The sequence below is a fragment of the Delphinapterus leucas genome, chromosome 2 (genome assembly GCF_059928025.1).
Source record: "Delphinapterus leucas isolate spDelLeu-1000000601 "Yukka" chromosome 2, BTC_Dleu_Yukka2, whole genome shotgun sequence".
Classification (NCBI taxonomy): domain Eukaryota; kingdom Metazoa; phylum Chordata; class Mammalia; order Artiodactyla; family Monodontidae; genus Delphinapterus; species Delphinapterus leucas.
This window is the reverse complement of record NC_143130.1, coordinates 10,503,567-10,521,195: the sequence shown is the minus strand read 5'-3', so window position 1 is coordinate 10,521,195 and position 17,629 is coordinate 10,503,567. Positions and strand designations below refer to the sequence as shown.

Genomic DNA, 17,629 nt, shown 5'->3' with positions numbered 1-17,629 from the left:
ATAATGTCAGTTCTGCCAATTTCCCTGGGCAAGTGTTTTATCCTCTTTAAACCTCAGCCTCCTCATTTATAAAGTGGGGATAATAATAGTACCTACTATTTGTCATGAGGGTTAAATGTTTTTGTGAGGATTAATTAATATAAAGTGCCTAGGATAATGGCTGGCACAAAAATTCGACTGTCATCATTTGTTACGTAATGTTGTCACTGTTGTTACTTATTACCACTTTTATTATCAACATTTTGTTAAAGTCAGAGGTGTCTTTGGGAAAAATGGCACTGAATGAGCAAATTAGCAATACTAGGTACAATTTCAGGTCTCTGTTTTACCCAGTACAGTGGTTGTGGATTTACTCCCTTTCCCCAGAGTTGGCTTTTTCATTCCCAGAATTTATGCATTTATACTTCCTTCATGGTCTTAAAGATGTGGTCAAAAAAGAAACAAAGAGAAAACCATAGTAAGTGGAGTATATTCCTGGGGGCGGAAGGAAGCCGCTCTTCTGGACCTTGAAATCACACCTGCACAGCATGTCGTGAAACCTGTCACATGATGAAAGCTGGATTTCAGAGGCACCTTCCTTATTATACAAACTTCTGCTACAAAGACAGAAAGAATAAAGGGAAGCAAACCTACTCGCTTAGCTTGTCCTCAACAAAGGCTTCGGGGATTTTCTGAGGCACAGATGTGTGTAGTTATGGTTAGATAGACTGACTCAATGGAATTTAAATGCGCAACTGGGAAGAAAAGACTTTTTTGAAATATGAATTTCTTCTTTAAAAAATCTTCAACAGAAGATAAGGATGATGGGGTCCCTCTTATTCCTAAAAGGAGCCTCTGCATTCTAGTTTCTGATTGAATGTAGATACCTTGGTTTGCTTCCATATAGGAACAGTCTCTGAGGAAACTGTCATAGACAGTGAGGTTTGGGGGCACCAGGAGGCCCACTGTGCTGATAGCCTTGCTCTTAACTTTCAGAGTTCAAGGTCTTTGCCTTTAGGTTTTAAGTGTTGGCCATCTACTTTGTCTTCCAAGTCCTACCTGGAGGAGCAACCATTAAACTGCTATTAATCACTAACACCCTAATTGGCATTTATTGTATCCCTTTTATTTAAAGAAGGTGGGTAAAATTAAGGCATGGAAGAAATTAGAAGTTGGGGATTAGGAGAAATAAGGGAATTCCTTTGAAATGTATGCCTAACTTGAAGAGGGCAGGCCTGGATGAGATGACAGAATTGATTGAAGTAATGGAGATGAAGACAAGAGTGAATACAGAGGCAGGTGTCTGTGAGGAAGCTGAGAGGACAGTGACCCCACCCATGCCTGAGTCCGCTCTCCCTCCCCCCATTTCACCCCCCCCCGCCCCAGTCCAAGAATTGATCGTACGTTGACAGTTTCTTCTATGTCCCTCCTCTCTCCTTCTCCCTCCTACCTCCTCTTATTAAGATTTTGACCGTTTAACTTATCCCCTAAGTTGAAGAGGAGCCCATGGATTAAAAGTGAAGGATTTTCTCTCCACTTGAATGTGCATCAGCACGCATTACCTTCTCACTTATTTACTCAGGGAAACAGTTGGTCAACAGAATTTGGAGGGGGTTCTGGAAAATACCAAAAGTAAAACTAGGAATATTTCATAAAATCCACTTTTATTTCTAGCCTATAGATGTAGATTTTAGATAGTTTGACTACAAAATAGGCAATTGATTACCATTAACCAGGATGGGAAACATGAAGAGAAAAGCAGATTGCAAGATGGAAAAATTTAGTTTTTGAAATCTTGAGTTTGAGGTGCCTGTGGGTCATTCAGGTAGAACTGTTTTATAGCCAACTGAAAATATGGCTCTGGAGCTCCAGAAAGAGGCTTAAGACTGAAGATACAGATTTGGAGTCATTACTTTAAAAAGCTTCAAATATTGATTGTTTATAGAAAACTAGTAATAGTTCATCTTTCAATGAGGTTAAACACAATTGCTTTTTAAAAAATCTATTACATTGTAAAACTTTTTTCTAAATTTTGGTTTTATAACATTGTTTTAACTTTTTAGTGATTTTCTACTGTCAAATTTCGGCTTGTACTTAATTATTTCTCTTGTATCTTTTTGATTTGATAGTCTAATTAAAATGCATTTGTATAATATATTTTAGAGCAAAGAATAACTAAGTAGGATCCAACAAAGAGAAGAGAGAAGACTAATTAAAATAACCCTCAGTTAGTGTGACCTTTTTATATTCTATATTAAAGAGCATCTATTTCTAATTAAAACATGAATTTATTATTTGAAAATCTTTCCTGAACCATGTTCATAATATAAAATATAAAACTTTAAAATATCAAGATAATAATTGCAAATATGTTATGACTTGCTAATAAACATTAAGACTAACTGAAGTAGCAGAATTTAGTGAAACAAATGGTTAGAATTGAGTCACAATGTAAACAGGATGTTAATTAATATGACTCCCATTTTTTCCACTTCGTCTTTTGCTAAACAAATTTAAGAGTGATACACTCCATGTGAACTGAATTTCATAATACCCATTTAACAGATCTTCTTAATGCACCAAAGTTGGACAAAAATCAGAATCCAGTTTACTCCATCTAATCTAGAAATATTTATACTATTTTAGAGATAGAATTTCGAATTCCTGTTTCCATCATCTTTGCATCTAAGTAGCAGTCATTCTCCCACAACCTTTTATAGTCTACCTTTGTTTTTACCTGTCAGATATAATACTGCTATTTTAAATTTCCGAACTGCTTACTCTTCTTGCAAGTAGGGGACATCTCTTACACCTCATTAAACCATCTATTTGTTTATCCACCAAAATGCTCATCATATTTCTTTGTACATTTGTAAATGTCTTATCCGAATGGAACTTTTTGTTAGACTATCTCCAAATATCAGACACAGTATGAAATATCTCTTCATTTTACACTCTGTCTAGTCATTCCATGCACTTCCAAACATGCTATAGAAGACAGACAATGTGTTAAAGACAAGCTTAACAGTTCTAAGCAATTCTGTTTCTGTTCTCACATTTTTTTCCCCCATTTAAGAAGCCTGAGGAGAGTTGATGTTGTCCAGCTAACATCTAATGGGCCCTATTGCCTATGTGTGAGCAGTAGTATTTTAAAGTAGTCACCTTACAGATCACAGTGTTCAACATACCAAATTAAAAAAAAATTCTGAGATTAGAAAGTTCAAATGATGAAGAAAGATTGCTTAGATTTGTTGCTACTTAGCAATCAGGTGAAACTGAGCAAAAAATGTCATCTCTTGAATTTCTCTGGGTATAAAATATACTTAAGTTTAAAAAAATGATTGGTGTCCGACTAGATGATATTTGAGTTTACCTCAGTTAACTAAGATTGATTTTTGAAAAAGTAAGCAAAGTGTTTTGTCTCATTAATATCAAATTTTAAAGTACTTAATACTTTATGTTTTAATTATCATTCCATTCCATTTTCATGAGGGGGAATTTGTTTTTTCAGTGATCTACTTTTTATTTGAAAATATATCCATTACTCTCAGTAGCTTTTTTTTTCTTTTTCTTTTTTTTTTTTTTTTGCGGTACGCGGGCCTCTCACTGTTGTGGCCTCTCCCGTTGCGGAGCGCAGGCTCCAGATGCGCAGGCTCAGCGGCCATGGCTTCGGCCCAGCCGCTCCGCAGCATGTGGGATCTTCCCAGACCGGGGCACGAACACACGTCCCCTGCATCGGCAGGCGGGCTCTCAGCCACTGCGCCACCAGGGAAGCCCTCTCAATAGGTTTTAATCAATAATAGAATAAGCAAATGACATATTCTGTTTCAATAATTTCATGCCACTTTACTTAAGTAATCCTTCTCAAGGCAAGATTCTTTTTGTAATATCTTAGTCTGTACCATTCACTTCGGTGTGCTTTTTTGACACTTAAGAGAATTCATCTCCATGAATAGAGTATGAATTACTCTATTTATTAGTATTGAAAGAAAAGGGAATAGGAGGTTGCAAATAGATTATAGAGAAGTAGCAGCTATTTTTGTAAAGAAGCTGTGGGAAAAATGAGGACAAATCAGGACATAGTCATCTGCATTTTGGGAATGCATTCCAGTGGCATCTTGCTGGGGAGGCTGAGTGCGGGAATGACAAAGTCTAATAGGAAGTGCTTTGGCATTTAAGTTGCTTTGGTCATAAGCACAGACAGGTGACCCTGGCTGAGTAAAGGTGATCCAAAATGTTCCTTCTCATGCATTCTAGTTATTCTGCATCTCTGCAACAGCAGTGAGAGTCAACCACTTTGAGTTATAAAATCAGGCACTGAACTCCTAAAAGATGAGACACTTCTAGGTGTCCACATCATCTGAAACAAAGCAAAGGGGGAACAAGGCAAGCATCTCACGAAATCCTGCAAAGCAACCAGGAGACGTTTCTGCCCAGCAATGCATGGTGAACCATAACTAACAATGAATGAATGGTTGTTTTTTATTTCACATATATAAAATATCATTGACTTTTTTCTTAGTGTGCTGTACTGTTTTAAAGAATATGAAAGTATGTATACGTTACTCTGAATTTTATTTTTGGATAAACTTATTTTTCTAAAAGCTCTTAAACAACACCATTGCAAATTACCATGTCATACAAAAATGAGCTTTCTTATGAAGTCTTAGAAATTTAAAAGAATTCCTAATTAAGGCCATGTGACAATTTGTTTCAGTGTTTTACATAAAACTGTCAGGAATTTAAAATCGACTAGCAACCTATTTTTATTATTAATTAATTTATTTATTTTATTTATTTTTGGCTGAGTTGGGTCTTTGTTGCCGCGCGAGGGCTTTCTCTAGTTTCGGCTTGCGGAGGCTGCTCTTTGTTGCAGTGCATGGGCTTCTCATTGCGGTGGCTTCTCTTGTTGCAGAGTACGGGCTCTAGGCGCGCGGGCTTCAGTAGTTGTGGCGCACGGGCTTTGTTGCTCTGCGGCATGTGGGATTTTCCCAGACCAGGGCTTGAACCCGTGTCCCCTGCATTGGCAGGCGGATTCTTAAGCACTGTGCCACCAGGGAAGCCCTAAATTGACTAGCAACTTTAAAAACTAATATCTGAACCAAATTCCTTAGTTGTAGTTTATTTTTAAATACTCTAATAATGCTACATATTTTTTTATTGTAGTATTACATTCATTTCTGTTCCTTTGGGTAAGAAGGTGACTGAGGGACAGATTGGATGAACAGAGGAAATCTCCCTGACTTGGGACCAGCAGCAGTGGATGACGGGACCTTGTTCTGTTACTCGTTGGCTGAGTGAGCTTAGATATGTTGACACCACCTCATCTATCTGCCCATGAAAGATTGTCCATGTCCATTGACTGAGAGCCTGCTCTGTGCCGGGCAGCATGATTACTAATCTTTACAGCAGTACTTCATGATGGGCATTATTACACCCGTTTTATAAATGAAGAAAGTGAAGCTCAGAAGGTCCGGCAACTTGCCCAGGGTCACACTGCTAGTGAGCCGCCAATGCTGAGATTCTGAACTGTCTGCATATAAAGCCCATGTGTTCATTCCACAAATTTATAATTCTCTGAGTTATTTATACTTCACTTTGGGAATCTCTATCCTGACCATATTCTGCTTTTTTATACCTTTTTTACTGCTGAGAATTCTTCTGAAAACCTGTTATTGATTTTTAACTAACCATATTTTGAGCAATTGTTCCTTGACACATTTTTCTAAATCTGATTGGTTTTTCAGTGTGTCATCACAGATCTTCTCTAGACAAACTGATTTCATGTAGTCTGCCAAACTGGATGAGTCTTTTCTCATCCCTTTATATAATTGTAAATAAAATTATTAAAAATAGTACCCTCTTACCTCTCAATGTCAGGATTCTTTTCAGGACATCTTGCCTCCAATATATTGTTGTGTAATTATTTCATCAGGTGGTTGTCGGGTTTCATTTGTAATCTCTCTGTCCATGGTTTTCTCTACAGAAATAGAAGAATTAAAAGAAAAAGTGCAGCTCGTGAGAATGTTTTGCCAGAACAGCAAATTCTTTTCGTAAATGCTGTAGAGTTACAGAGTCCTGGTTTGTCATCCAAACCTATGCTAGTTCACTCTTTTCAGAATCTGATTCTCTTGCTTTTGTATATTTTCATCGTACATGCTGAGATCCAGCTGTATAAAAATGTCTTCAGGCTCAGAGGTTCCTTTTGTAATAGAAAGAAACTTTAATTGCTGCAAGGCTGAAGATACCAGCTGTGTTCAAAAATAGATACACTGTTTTAGCAAGATATACATTAATTTCCCCAGTGGTGAAAAATGTTTTAAAAATATAAACGAAGTAGTTAGTCCCTATAGGATCAAGGAAATAATGACAAACTATTTTAATTATGTTTAGAAGTTCAGACTTTAGCGTTCTTATCATCTTATTACTTCCAGTAAGTTAGCTTCCTTTAGGTGCTTACATCCTAGGCAAATCCTAGGCAAATTCTGTGACAAGCTGTGCTTCATCTTATGCCTCTGTACTTTACATCTGGAGATTATGGAATTTAGATGCTGACTCTGACATAATTTTATAAAATTGGTGTAGTAAGATTAGCCCTTCTCTTTTGTCTACAGGTTTGATATCTGGCTGCTGTAATTACCTCGTAAGTCAGTTCTGAAAGTTTAAGAACCGGGGAAAGCGGGATGGAGTGGAGTGAGGTAGAATCTGCTCTCTTTTGTAAACTCTGGAATGATATTTATTAGGCTGTATGGAGTCTAAGCCAGAGAATTAGGGTCAGTAGCTCTCCCAGGTTTATATTCACCTATAAGTGTCGTACATACATTGATCATTTTATGCATGTTGTCAGTACTGAATAAAATTTATTAAGTAGATATTAGTTAGGAAGGGCTTTGTTTAGAATTCTTTGCATATTGTGATACCTAATGGTGGAATTTTCTAATAGTTGAGTTGACACATCTTAGATGATTTTTCTTTAATTTTATTTATTTAATTATTAAAATGTATGTTACACAGCAGTATATGACTACATCTCCAAAGAAAGTAAAGTATTTCCAGATAAGTTGATCTATCCTCAAATCTACTTCTCCAGGAAATAAAATGCATTGTTATCAGTTTGGTATATATCCTCCAGACCTGGATTTGATATTTTATATATATATATACACACACACACACACATACAGACACACACACACACACACACACACACACACAGAAAACATATGGTGTTGCTTTGTGTGTATGTGTTTTATATAAATAGTACCATACTTTGTATTGTTGATCATTTTTCAAGAAAGTTTTTCAAGGGTTTGCCAGTTTGCAGCTCTGGTTAAAAAGAGTTCCATACCACCATTTCTATCTCAGGCAAAACTGTGAAGGAGATGAAATTTTTTTCTTGGCCTCTATTATTTTGTGCATTATCTTTTTCGTCCATTTTTATTTTTCAATCCCTCCTCTCTCCTTTCTCATCCTATCACTTAGACCTTAAGGAAAGGATTCCTATCCTTCACTTTGAACGTAAGTCAGTGTATTACTTACAACACGTATATTAATTGTTAGCACCAAGTACAAAATAGAACGCTTTGTTCCAGTTAAAAGAACTTCCAGTACCAATAAGACAATGTGGAAATGTTTTAGGGAGCATGAGATTTCTTCTTTGTCCCTGAAGTCCCACCTATTAGGTACCTGCTCATTCTGTGAGGCCGTGAGCCAACTCAGCCCAAGCATATTGTGAAAGAAAATGCACAAATTTTGAACAGGGCTTACATTTGGTTATGGAACATTTGTCGGAGTTCCAGTTTATAATTTGAAATCATGGAGCTCCTCTACTCAACCAGGAGGAAGGCAGTGAGGTATTAAGAGTTCAGCATGTCCAAATGAAAAAGAGGCAGATTATTTGCTCTGAGAATATGTAACAGCATGCGCCACTACAACTGTTTTTATGTGGTAGTGATGGTTGTAACATAGCTAAGAGCCCAGTGGCCCTAAACAAAGAACTTCTGTGTTCCCTACCACCAGGCTTTTGCTCCTCTGGGGTCATTTTGGACCCCAAACTTTAAAAAAATGTTCACAGCTACTTACATATACCTCTGTGGTTTTCAAATTCATGATCCTGCTGCTGTTTTCTACCTTAAGGAATGCATACCTACTTATTACATATCAGGCAAGATGCCAGCCATTTTTATATACTTTATATTTTATCAAAGATGTCAGGTTTAATAAGGCAAAGATGAGGATACCCATTTTACAGGTGAGGCCACTGACGTTCAAGGTCACCTAACTAAAGTGGTTGTTTCATAATTCAAACTGAGATGACGTTAACTGCAAAGTCTGTCTTTTCCATTAAGCCTTGCAGCTTCTTTTTATATCCCTTGTTTTCAAACAATATTGCATAGACTTTTTTATAAGCAGTCTTGCATTATATTTTGGACTCACTCTAAATTAGTGTCATTTTGGAGAAAGTTTAAAAACTAAACTATGGCGTATTCATAATTAGGTATGAATGTAATTTGCCGTGTTGGAAATTCTGCCAGCCAAAAGCCATTTAAAGTCTTGCTGATAGAAGTTTTCTTTTCACTAAGAGCATCTGCTAGCTAAAATAATGACCAAAAGGGAGAAGCCACTCGAATAATCAAGTCTGTTCACTGACTAAACTTGTTTCTCTGTTCCCAAATTCTTAGATTAATGAAGACCCTGAGTTGTTTTGAGGGATTACACAAAGTATTCCTCTGTGTCTAGCAATGTCCTCCCAGTGTTCTCAAGAGGAATTAGAATTTTCCCTGGCAGTCCAGTTATCTGACACTTTTTTTGTTTTTAATGTAATGGACTTGTGGTTTAGCATTTCACTGCCTTTTTGTGGTTGCAGAATTAATTGAACTACTTAAAAGTACTTCCCTGCTAAGATACCATATTTACATCAGGTGTAATTTGTGTATACATTTTACATTGCCTCGAGTGAAAACACAGGTGTCCTAGAATGACCTGTTTTTGTGTTTGTATTCTTAACCGATATGTTTACTCTATATTGATATTTGAACTCATCAAAGCAAAATTTATTATTCTAAATAAGATTGATAGTTTGGTCTTTCATTTCTTGTCACAGCTCTAAGCATTTTGCTTTGGGAAGAGAATACTATTTTGAGTCTAACAAAATATCTTAAGATTATTGAATATATTTATGCTTAGCAAACTTTAACTAATCAGGAAGCTTATTTGAAAATCAACTTATTCTTTTGAATTTTGAGTTAATAATTTAGGTATTTCATAAAGTGAGATGCCTCTGTTTGTAAATGTGATTTATGTTATTTAAATAGTGAAGCTCTGTTACTGAGTTTTGGGAACGATGTTTTGACATGGTGCGAGATGTACCACTGATTTGCTAAGACCTTGTACGTATTTTTGTTTTATCCACTGAAACCATTGCTCAGGTATTTGTGAAATGGCTTAGGGATAGCATTCAGAAATGCATTTGTGGAAGTCTCACCTCACACTAGTCAGAATGGCCATCATCAGAAAGTCTACAAGGAACAAATGCTGGAGAGGGTGTGGAGAAAAGGGAATCTTCCTACACTGTTGGTGGGAATATAAATTGATGCAGCCACTACGGAAAACAGTATCGAGGTTCCTTAAACTAAAAATAGAGCTACCACATGATCCAGCAATCCCACTCCTGGACATGTATCCAGAAAAGAAACTAATTCAAAAAGATATATGCACCCCAATGTTTATAGGAGCACTATTTACAATAGCCAAGACATGGAAACAACCCAAGTGCCCATCAACAGACAATTGGTTTAAGAAGATGTAGTATATATACAATGGAATATTACTCGACCATAAAAAAGATTGAAATGTTGCCATTTGCAGCAGCATGGATGGACCTAGAGAATATCATACTAAGTGGCGTAAGTCATAGAAAGACAAATATATGATATTACTTATATGTGGAATCTAAAAAATAATACAAATGAATCTATATACAAAACAAACTCACAGATAGAAAACAAACTTATGGTTACCAAAGAGGGAAAGGGAGGAGGGGGAGAGATAAATTAGGAGTATGGAGTTAACAGGTACATACTACTATACATAAAATAGATACGCAGTAAGGATTTACTGTGTAACACAGGGAACTATAGTTACTATCTTGTAATAACCTGTAATGGAAAATCTGAAAATATATGTAACTGAATCACTTTGCTGTACACCTGTAATGGAAAATCTGAAAATATATGTAACTGAATCACTTTGCTGTACACCTGAAACTAACAATATTGTAAATCACCTATACTTCAATTAAAAAATCAAATTAAAAGAATATCCTTTTTGAAAAAAAAAAGAAATGCATTTGTGGCTGATGTTTCAGCAATACAGGCAAGACTTTCTGTGTCTGTGAATTTCTTAGATTGGAAGGATCTTCTAAATAATGTTCTCAGTTCAGTGATTCAAATTTTAGACAACAAAATTCTGTGAAGCCACTGGCAATATCATTAAGTCTACCACTACCTTTATAGTCAGTCTTATTGCATGTTTCAGTTAAGTCCACCGGTCTGAAATATAAGCCAATTTCTGGTTATTTCCCCCCACCAAAGAATGTTGTTCTGCTTGAGGCATTGTCACAAGAGCTTAAATTCTTCCATGCCTAGAAATGTCAATTTACATTGACATTTTTATTTTTGTTGTTGTTTTTAGAGCATCAGGGCATCGGGCCTTATCCTGTTGGAAACAATCCTTTTTGGGTCTCTGCTTCTCTACTTTCCGGTAAGCAACGTTTTTATAATTGCATGTTTAAAATAGCCATTTTATTTTGCTATATACGTATACTATATTATATATACTATATACTATATGTATATATGCTTATATATATTTCTATATCTGTATGCAAGTTTGTATACCTGTATCTATATTGTATAAAATGTAGATGTAGATATATGGTAGATATATAAACAAGGGCTTTACAGATATTTAAATCCTGGCTCTTACCTATTGGGTGACCTTAGACAAGCTGGTTAGCATTTCTAAACTAACCTTGGTTTCCTCTCGTAAAATGGAGCTAATTATTCTTTTCTTCCCAAATTTGTGAGAAGTGTTAACTGCTTAAGTGAGCTCACATATGAAAGGCATGCTTGGTATGTACATATAAACACTGGCTTCCTTCTTCTTCCCCCTCTACCTGAATCAGAACCATGAGACACACCAAGTAGTTAATGCTGAAAATTTCCAAATGGTCACATAGACAAATAACCAGAATAAATGTGTGTGTGGTACTAGTGGTGTGGAGAATCATAACAGACCTTCCTATCCCACTAGTTACATATCTGTAACCAGAAGATAAGTACTGATTCTACTAATTCAATTCAACCACTTGTATTCAGCAGTTCTTCTGTGTTAAGCACTTTGCTAATCTGGGAGTACTCTGTAAGTGAGAGAAACTTGCTTTCTCTTCTCAAGAAGGTTACAGCTTAGAAGAGGAGATGAGGAAGTACAGGTAATTATAATATAATGTGACAAAAGTTAGGAAGAGTAGAAGAGCAGGATGCTGTGGAGGCACTTAGGAGAGACGCCTAACCAAGTCTGGGGAATAAAATACCACTTGACGAAGATCTGAAAGATGAATAGATGTTAGAGAAGGAAAAGGTAGGCCCTCCAGGGCACCACATTCTTTTTGGTTTTCCCCTTACCTCACTAACTGCTCCATTTCAGCCTTCTTTGCTGATTCTTAATCTTCTTTCCCACTTTTTATTACTTGAGTGTCTCAGGACTAGTCCTTGTAGCTTTGCTTAGTCTACATTCTCCCTTGGGATCTCGTCTAGCCTCAGAAGCTTTAAATGTTGTTGAATTGACAATGACTCCTTACTTTATATCTCCAGCCTAGACTTTTCCCCCAAGCTGCAAACTCACTTTCAACTGCTTACCTGACAACTCCATTGGAAGGTCCAGTAGAATTCCCTGTCATGTTCCTAACTGAGATACTGACCTCCCAAAGTCAGCCCGTCTCTCTGTCTCCGTTGACGGCGACTGCAGCCTTCTGGTTACTCAGGCCGCACACCTGGGAGTCATCCTTAACAACTCTCTTTCTCTCACATCCATCAGAAAACCATTCAAAACATAGCAAAGATCCAGCCACTCCCCACCAGTTCACTGTTACTGCCCTAGCCTAAACCACAGTCACTGTCTTCTGAGTTATTGCCGCGTTCTCTTCCTCCATGCTTACCCCCTACGACCTATCTTCAAAATATCAACCAGTTTGAATGCCAAAGTTAGACCATGGCATTCCTCTCCTCAAAACTCTGAAAACGTTTCTCATTTTACTTACGGTAAAAGCCAGAATCCTTAGGATGGCCTTCAAGGCCCGACATGATTTGGATCCTGCGCCTGCATTACTTCATTTTCTGATCATCTTTCCTGACTCACTGTTTACAAGCGTTCTTAATCTACCCAGGTTTTCTACTTCTTGAATTACATTTTATATTTCTCCTTAAGATAGAAATGTATTTAGGTATAATCGTTTTTATTTTTCCATACAATTATCCATATTACTTAAGTTTTCTAATTTACTAGCATAGAGTTATACGCAGTAATTAATAATAGAAGCAGTATAATAATACAAAGACTGTTTATCATGCCTGGTACTGTTCCTGTATAAATGGCATGTTGTACATTGTAACATTTAATCTTCCTGGTTGAACTACCAGGCAGGTATTTAACCAAAGTCATAGAATCACCCAGTTACAACGTGAAAGCCTGAAATGACTTCAGTAATCTGAGTAATAATCTTAATCATCTGAACATCTTCTCTTGCTCTGCCATCATCTTTTTCGTGAACCTCTGCTATTTTAAAATATATTTTCTACCCAGTAGCCAGAGGGGTATTTTAAAATATCAAATATAACCTCTCACCACTTCTATACCTTCTCAGTGTTCTTAGAATAAAGATCAAAACCCTGACATGGTTTATGTTATGTAAGTGTGGTCCTTACCCCACCCTTTCCCCCCAGCCTCATCCAATACTACTTTTCTCCTCACTTTCTGCGTCTACCTACCCTGACCTTCTTTCAGTTTTTAAATGAAACAGGATCTCTCTCATGGTAGGTATAATAATGACTCCCCAGAGATGTCCACAGTCCTAGTTCCTGGAACCTGTGAATACGTTACCTTATATGGAAAAGGGAACTTGGCAGATGTGATTAAATTAAGGACCTCAAAATAAGGAGATTATTCTGGATTATCTGAATGGCCCAAGTTTCCTAAGTGAAAAAGAGAAACAGAAAAGAGAGAGTCAGAGAGACAGCATCATGAAAAATATTGGACTGGCTACTGCTGGCTTTGAAGATGGAGGAAGGGGCCACAAGCCAAGGAATGCAGGCGCCTCTAGGAGCTGGAAATGGCGAGGGAACAGACTCTCCCCTTGATTTTAGTTCCATAAGACCCATCTTGGACTTCTTACTTCCAGAACTGTAAGATAATAAATCTGTGCTATTTTAAGCCACTAAATTTGTGCTATATTACAGCAGCAACAGGAAACTAATGTGCCTCTTCTCATAGGACCTTTTTGCATGCTTTGCTTCAGTTTTGAAGAATCCTCCTCTCTTCTTTCCCCCCGTTCCCATCTCACCAATTCTTCTGCCTATTAACAACTAGTCATCCTTTAGATTTCTACTTAAATATCACTTTTTCAGGAAAGCTTTCCTTGACCGCAAACTAAGTTAAATTCCTTATAATAACTTCTCATGGAATCCCTTTCTTAACCACACCTATCTCTAAGTATACATTCAAAAGTGCAATTATTTGGTTAGTGTCACTCTCCCACACAGACTCTAGTTCAGGGAGAGCAATGGCCTGTTTCTGTGTGGCTCACTATTGTACCTGCAGCACTTAGCCCAGTACCTGTCACCATAGTTGAAGCACAGTAAATATGCAGTGAATGAATGAATGAGGTTATATTTGGATGCATTTAGAACTGTATCCTAAACTAGTGGCTATTGTCCTATTGAAATAGCCTCCAAAGAATCTGCTTGATTGTGGAAGACCAAGAATGATAGTCCTATTCATACTACTTTATTTAGTGCCTACGGCTAGGCATTAAAACACTTTTAAATGTTATTTTTAGGTGTTATCAAATTTGGGTTTATTTTTTACTTTTTCAAATCAAGTGGCCATAATAAGGAGCATGGCCTAAAAGCTATAGAATTTTAAAGCCTCATAAACAGAAGAAGTATTCTAGAAAAGAAGGACGTTTGAAAGAATAGTAAATGTTAGGCTGCTAAATGTTCAAAGCAGTTATTAGAGACCCTTTCATTGACTGCGATCCAGTCTTGAAAGTCACCTAATGGACCTATACTTGTGATGATATCAAGTACAAAGAAAAAGAGGAGAGAGAAATGGAAATTTAAAAAGAATAAAAGACAACACTTCTGCTTGACAATTCTATTGTGCCTGGGAGGAAAAGAACAGAAAAGAAGACTTACCAAACCAGTTCTGTCCAACAGGAACATAAGGATGCCTCATCATGTTGACTTCATGTTTAACTAGCTGTCTAGTTCGTCTTTCATAACAGAAATTCTTTCTGCAACTGCTTGAAATATTAATGTGTAGCTCTCAATTTCATGCCGCATACCTTGGTTTTTAAATAAGTTAGTGTTCATGCTCTGATGGCAGAAAGGGCCAAATTATTTAATGAAGATTTGGATGTAGCATAAGATACAGGAGGAGAAAAGACATTAAAATATATTATTGATTGAGTATGGAAAGGGAAGTAATTTTATTTTAGGTGAGAGAATGGAAGATGATGTCTCAGAAATTGATAATAAAATCTTTGGCTACATAGGGAATGTTTATGCACATGGGTGTATGTGCATAGAGCATTCTTGACAAGAAGAATAGCTTGGTCATTAGACCAGAGCTCATTGGCTTCCTTGGGTGTTGCAGAGTGAAGTTTATGACTTTGGGCTAGAGTTTTTGCTATAAGGAGGACCTGTATAATAAATGATAAAGGTGATTAAGTAAACCTAATATAGCCAAATGATCTAATTATTTGATGGTGTAAATGTGACCTGTATTTATCTGTTAAATATTAATATCTTACTACTTTCTCTGTTCCTTGTGTGGCCTGTACCGGAATTGCTCATAAAACTTTTACTTGGGGTTGCAGTTTTTTTAAACAGTGTTCTTGAGCAAAGTAGAATTGTTTTTCGGGCTGGGTAACTCCATGGAAGGACGCTTCGAGGAGATTCACTGTTATACTGAGTTGTTATGCAGTGAGCCTTTTCTTCTTTTTATGCCGCATATTGTTGTACAGATTTGCAAGAATTAAGGTTATTTTTGCCTTTTCTAAGCAATCTTAGACTACAGACGATTTCATAACAATGCTTATATTGGAAAGTCCAAATTAGAGATTATCATCATTGTCTAGATAAGGACAAACCGAAATCTGACTAAATTTAGCATTGTTATAATTGGGTAGCAGAGAGCTGAAGCTTTTAAAACATTTTCTTACAGATTCTCAAAAGAGACTCATGATTTGAAGTCCACACATTTGTGAACAAACGATTAGTCCTCATAATCACCTAAAACAACTTTCATACAATTTATAAAAGAAAGAAAAAAAGAGCTTTAAAAAAATCAACTAAAGTATATTTTTCTTGCTAAATCACATAAAACGACATATTATGGATTAATAAAACATATTAAGTAATATGGAGTCTAGAAGTTTATTTCTAGCTTGACCAAACCACCGGTTTCAGCTAATAAAGTAAATTTTTTCCCTTTAATCTTCGTTCTCTATTTGATTGATGGATGTGCCCTTCTATACAGCACACCAGTACATGTATAAATATGGTACTAATTTTCATGTTGTTCCCCCCACCCCAGCCCACCCCAAGTCTTATAAAAAAAAAAGAGCTGCAAAATATTAGTACTGGAAGGGACATCAGACATAACTTAGTCTTGATTCAACCTCTGTTTTGCAAATGAAGGAAGAGAGGCTGAGAGAAATTTCAGCTCCTCCAACTTTCCTCAGCGAGGTGATGAGAAAGGCAGGTCTAGATTCTAGTCTGTGGTTTCCTGGTCCAGCACTCTCTTCACCCTAGGACAGTACTTCTGATGGAGGGGATGGATGTGAGATGCAGATGGCATTAAACTGCGTCATCAGGGAGGCTCGTGTTCTACCCCTTCATCAGTCACCTTTCCTCATTAGGCCTCCAAGGAAATAAAAGGCACAGAGGATAAAACAGGGAACCAATTTGAAATAGCTTTAGGTTTGGCACTAAGGAGTTTGATGTAAAACTTCTGTGAGCTCAGATGGACCGTGCTGTTGAGCTATGTGAAGTTTCTGATACTCAATTGTTTTACCTACAAAAATAGAAATTTTGTCTTTCAAACTTAATAAACAATCCCATTAGACCATGTCAGGTTAGTTTCAGTGCCACAGAACCTCACTCAGTTAAGAGAAGAGACTGCTTTTTCTGTGGTCACCCCAAAGCCTAAAACTAAAACTTGGACTCTTTTACTCCAGTGTAGAGCATGTGCAGCCTCCAGAAGCAGAGAAAAAACCGGGAGCATGTTGCTTCCACGCGTAGAGCTTAAAGGGCAGGAAATAAAGGAGAGAGAGTTGAAAGTGGGGAGGGAGGGTGAGAATCACACCCTGAGAATATAGTTGAAGTAGCCAAGTTTTTAATCTGTTAGTCTTATTTTTTATTTTGATGCTCAAATTAACCCAGAATTGGCCAGTGAGAGTCCCTTCAAGCTGGCTCCTGCCTTCTTTGGATATGATTTTGCCATTCTTTGAGCACTTCCCTCCTTTCTATTTCAACAGAAAGTACTTTCCCTACCCCAGCCCTGGAATCAGCCTTTTCTCCAAGGAGCTCTGGTGCTTTTTAGGGGGAAATGGTAGCAATTCAGTTCTGAGACAGATTCACTTCCATTGTGACAAATGTAGGGCAGAAAGTTCCCAGTTTTACAACTAGGCCAATGTTACAGCTAGGCCAGTGTTTCTGGACCCTCAGTTACCTAGGAGATTTTGTAAGGAGATTTCTCCTCAACTCTAAGATTCTATCCTTAAGACTTAAGATTCTATCCTTTAAACTGATCTAGACTACATCTTACTCGGTGCCATTTAGATCCATTTGGCTTGGTACCAGAGCCAAAGGGAAAAAGGAAATCGGAAGGAAAGTTACGACTCATGAGCACAGCAACACTGTCAGAGAAAACAATAACATGGGGATGGCTGTTTCATGCCGAGATAGCTCAAATCCTGTGGGGATAGAAGACTCTTAATCCACAAACAGCTAGAGGATTTCAGGAATATTGGCTAAAATATTGAAATCAAAAGATGTCAGAGAACTAGACTGCCTCTTCAGGGGAGTTGGAAGCATGTGATGCCAAGTCACTTTGTTCTCTTCTCTAGTGTAGTTTAGAGGAATAGAAGGAACGGCTGTAAATGCCCTGGGGTTCTGTGCAGTTCCACTTCTCCCCTCGTTCCTGTGCTCCTCTCCCCTACCAGCCTCCAGACAGAAGTCTGATTTGATGGGTAGGGGGAGTGGTTGCCTACAGGCAAAGGCACGGAGGCTATCCAGTGTGAGTATTCTAGGGCATTTGGTGAAGAGTCTTGGGTCAGCGATGTGTCAGGAAGTAACTAATAATCTTCTTT

At 37.3% G+C, this 17,629-nt stretch overlaps 1 protein-coding gene across 1 annotated transcript in view; it reads left to right on the top strand.

The window, feature by feature from the left end:
- The window catches only part of GPR158 (G protein-coupled receptor 158), a 326,439-nt gene that overhangs the window by 211,964 nt on the left and 96,846 nt on the right, over positions 1-17,629 (top strand). Inside the window, exon 5 of the mRNA XM_089906217.1 lies at positions 10,672-10,740. Within this exon, the coding sequence (XP_089762343.1) occupies positions 10,672-10,740 (69 nt within the window). The remainder of the gene's footprint in view (positions 1-10,671; positions 10,741-17,629) is intronic.